The sequence below is a fragment of the Etheostoma cragini genome, chromosome 2, assembly GCF_013103735.1.
Source record: "Etheostoma cragini isolate CJK2018 chromosome 2, CSU_Ecrag_1.0, whole genome shotgun sequence".
NCBI lineage: Eukaryota > Metazoa > Chordata > Actinopteri > Perciformes > Percidae > Etheostoma > Etheostoma cragini.
Window position 1 is genome coordinate 29419951 of NC_048408.1, and position 3887 is coordinate 29423837.

The 3887-nt window shown below is 37.0% G+C and overlaps 1 protein-coding gene across 1 annotated transcript in view; it reads right to left on the minus strand.

Moving 5' to 3' along the window:
- Positions 1-2083: 2083 nt before the first annotated feature.
- Positions 2084-3887, minus strand: part of nup133 (nucleoporin 133) — a 19257-nt gene continuing 17453 nt past the window's right edge. Inside the window, exons 13-14 of the mRNA XM_034901038.1 lie at positions 3167-3255; positions 2084-2328 (exon numbers count right to left, since the gene is read on the minus strand). Of these exons, the coding sequence (XP_034756929.1) occupies positions 2192-2328; positions 3167-3255 (226 nt within the window). The 3' untranslated portion in view covers positions 2084-2191. The remainder of the gene's footprint in view (positions 2329-3166; positions 3256-3887) is intronic.

A 3887-nucleotide genomic window follows, 5' to 3' on the forward strand; every position in this document is an offset into this window, starting at 1 on the left:
GTGTGTGTGTGTGTGTGTGTGTGTGTGTGTGTGTGTGTGTGTGTGTGTAAAATCCCGATCCTAGAGCTCTCTTCAGGAATCAGAAATACTATATAACGATCCCTGAAGGGAAATTCTGTGTAACAGTTGCAAGAGTATATAAATATCAGAGTAGAAATATAAGGAGTGTGTATATGTACGATATTTACATAGTTAAGGAGTTGTAAAGCAGTAATAATAGGTAGTAATATCTTAGTATACTGCGTATCACGTAGACTACACCACGGTTTGTACCTTTAAAACAAAACAGAAGCTTTTAATAATCCAACATAAGTCGTTTTGGGGGTTCTTCTTCTTCTTCTTCTTCTTCGGAAGACAGTCTCATAATATTTGTAATATTCAGAAGTGGAAATAAACTTCTTTGCACTTCATTTTTGAAATCTTTTGACCCATATTTGGGGCCCTAAATAAGACCCTGTGCGCTATCCTGCTTAGATACCACTGACTGACTTGTGCGTTTTCAACTATTCAACGCATTCCCTGAACGGTTTTGGATATTTTGTGTAATCTGTGCTTCTATATGCTAACGATTCAAATGATATCTTACGAAATTACGCCTGCACCCCCACATGATAATACAGCTGTGCCATGGGGAGAGAATCAGATAGCATATACCGTGTGTCGAGTGGATGAGTTTAGTCAGGATTCTGACGTGAAACCATTTCAATATTCACCTGAAATTCAATGAAAGTCATCAACTGTATTTGCAAAAAGCGTTTGAATCCGTCCTTTTTAGGGTCATTTTGGTTAAAGAAATCCCGGGCGCCAGGTTAGCTCAGTTGGTAGAACGGGCGCCCACGTGTAGGGGTCTACTTCCTGACGCAGACAGGGTTCGACTCCGACCTGCTGCCCTTTTTCTGCATGTCATTCAACTTCGTGTCTTCTGTTGTCCTATCAAAATAAAGGTTGAAAACGGCCAAGAAATAATCTTAAACGACTACAAATAAATCTATATTTCTGATAGAGGACATCAGGAGGGTGAGGCTAATATAACAAGCTAATAAATAAACTAAGGCTACGCTAAAATATAATAAAGATATTAGTTTTAATGAATTATTTTAGAGGGAACGATGAGATTCTCTGGTTAACTGCTGTGTTAATGTTTCATTAAGATGCTCCACGTGAATCCGGATTAATCACTAACAAACTTTTCAATTTAGCTTTTTAGTTCATCTTATAAAATCTTATCAAAACTGACATATTTATAGAATTTAATTTCTGCTCGTGCCCTAAAAACCAAAATAAAGAAAGTATCAGGCATCCGGACCAACGCGGAGGTTGGACCATTGGCGTGCCATACAACCGCCATTTTATGAGTTCAGTCTGCTTCTACACAGCCGCAGTCAATGTTCTGCACACAACAATAAATACGTGGAATACACACGAATTACAGTGCATTGCTTTTTGTAATTATACGTACGAATAGTTCATGCAAACAGCAAACTATTGAGATTTTATCTCACCAGAAATCAACACATTTTTCAACATTTTGTCCCATAGGCTTCCGGCACACAAGTTCTTTTCTTTTTTTTTTTAAGTTATGTTTTTTCAATATTTCTGATGTTTTTTTCACGCTACTACCAACGGATACAACAAGCTTTACACTTAACCTTGGAATTCAGGGTCAATAAACCTAATTTCTGAGTTTAAAAAGCAGAAATGTGCTTTACAACTGACTAAAAACACCCAGAATCCAATAAAAGTAGCGTACAGATCCCTCATTTTACTAGAGAAGAGGGTCGCATGGAACCATCCGTGTTCATTTCTGGCAATTTGGTCAAAAGAAAACCATATTTCTGGTAATAATACATTTTTTGAAAGTGGGTCAAATTGGACCCAAAGACAACAGAAGGTTAATCTAACCTACTTCCACTATTTTTAGGCGAGCTGGACCCTGAAAGCCACCTGAAAGTGGATCATCACGGAGGATCCCTGTCCCCCTGACGTCTGCCCCTTGTCACCAGACATGACGAAGTCCTGACCGATGTAGGCCAGGTTCTGGACTCTACAGGATCAGGTTTCTGTCTCTTTCCAGGTCCGAAGGCTCTGATATCAGATGGAAGGAAGCCAGACATAACACGGACGGATAACATAGCGTTTATTTAGAAAATAGCACGTTTTTAAACAGGTGTTACCGGGAGACCATCGGCCGTCACATTTGGGCTTCTAGGTAATGTTCATAATTGGCTCGAAGGACAAATTCAAAATAAGGTTTTGATTTCAGACCGCTGAGATCGTCCAGGTCCAGCAGGTCCTTGACGTCAGGCAGGTACGTCTGCAGAGAAACTCCTGGAACACAAAGATGGAGTTCATCTTTTAATGATTCATAAAACAAGGCAAGGCAGCTTTATTTGGATTGTGGAGCACATTTCAGCAACATGGCAATTCAAAGCGCTTCACACGAAATCAGTTAAAAAAAACAGATAACCGATAAAACAGTTAAAAATAAAAACATTAGGTCACATAAAACACAAGTTAAAGTGCAGCGTAAGAAATTAAACATTAAAGAAATGAACAGTCATTTAAAGAAAGTCCACATCAAAAAGAAAGGTCTTCAGCCTTGATTCAAAGAACCGAGAGTAGCAGCGTTTTAGTTTAACTACCCAAAATAACATGATTGATTTTACACATTGCTCTATGGCAAGTAAAAATATCTTCTTCTACTAATTTTGGGGCGTCTTATTCAATTTTATAGCATTTGAAAAACAATGGAAGTGTTTTTGAAATAGTATTGAGTAAAAGTTGACATATTCCAGTCTGTGATTATCATCAACATCCATTCCTTTAATTTTAGTCTCAATAATTCCTAATTTCTGCTTTTCTAACTCACACATTAGGTATAATTTCCTATAAATGAGGTTTATTGACCATAAATTCCAAAAATAACTGTAAACTAAAGTTAATAAGTTAGTGTTACGTAGTGTTGAAAACGTCAAAAAAAGTGACAAACATTGGAAAAAAAAAACGTCTAAAGTGTTGCAAAAAAGGGACAAAAAAGTCAGAAAAAGTTTAAAAAAAACATCAATAAAAAGCATCAACACAAGTGTTGATTTTCATTTTTGACTAAAAGGCCACACAAGGGTTAAAATCTAAATCTAAAACAACCTATGAGCTTGTCGTTTCTCACCTTCCTGGATGAGTTTGAGGAGGATCTTGACGAAGACGCTGTCCTTGGCGGCGTCCAGGGGGTCGTCCGTCCCGTCGGTGGAGGACCAGCTGGAAGCACACGCCGTAAAAACGTCAAACACCACGTAAAAAAACTACCAATAACTACCGCCAAGTGATGTTGAAATAATGTGTTGAATAGACATTTTCAAAACTAAAATAAATTGTATTTAAAAGAAAATGTCTCAAAATATACATTGAAATAAAAAAATGAATTTAACATTTTATTAGCAACGATAAGCTGGCCTATTTGTGGAGGAAAAAAAAACAAAAACAAACATTTAATTAACACATTGAAGACAAGCTTACTATTCACTAGTTTGGGGTCGATTAGACATTTCCATTGCACTCCATTATAGACAGAATACCAGCTGAGATCAGTTGCATTAAATTACATAACTGCAAGAAAGGTTCTCCAATGTTTCCTCAGTTAGTTTTTTAAAATGATATCAGTAATATCTCACATTGACTATCATTAGTGGGCAAAAATGAAGCTTTGGAGCATTAAATGAATGGTTGCTAATAATGGTTAATGTAGATATTACATATAGTTATCTCTCTCTCTCTCTCTCTCTCTCTCTCTCTCTTATCCTAGGAGGGGATGAGAACATGAGTTGAGAAAGGGGGGAGACACAGAAAGGAGAATAGAGACCTTTTCTGTTTTTGTTTACTTTTATAATGGA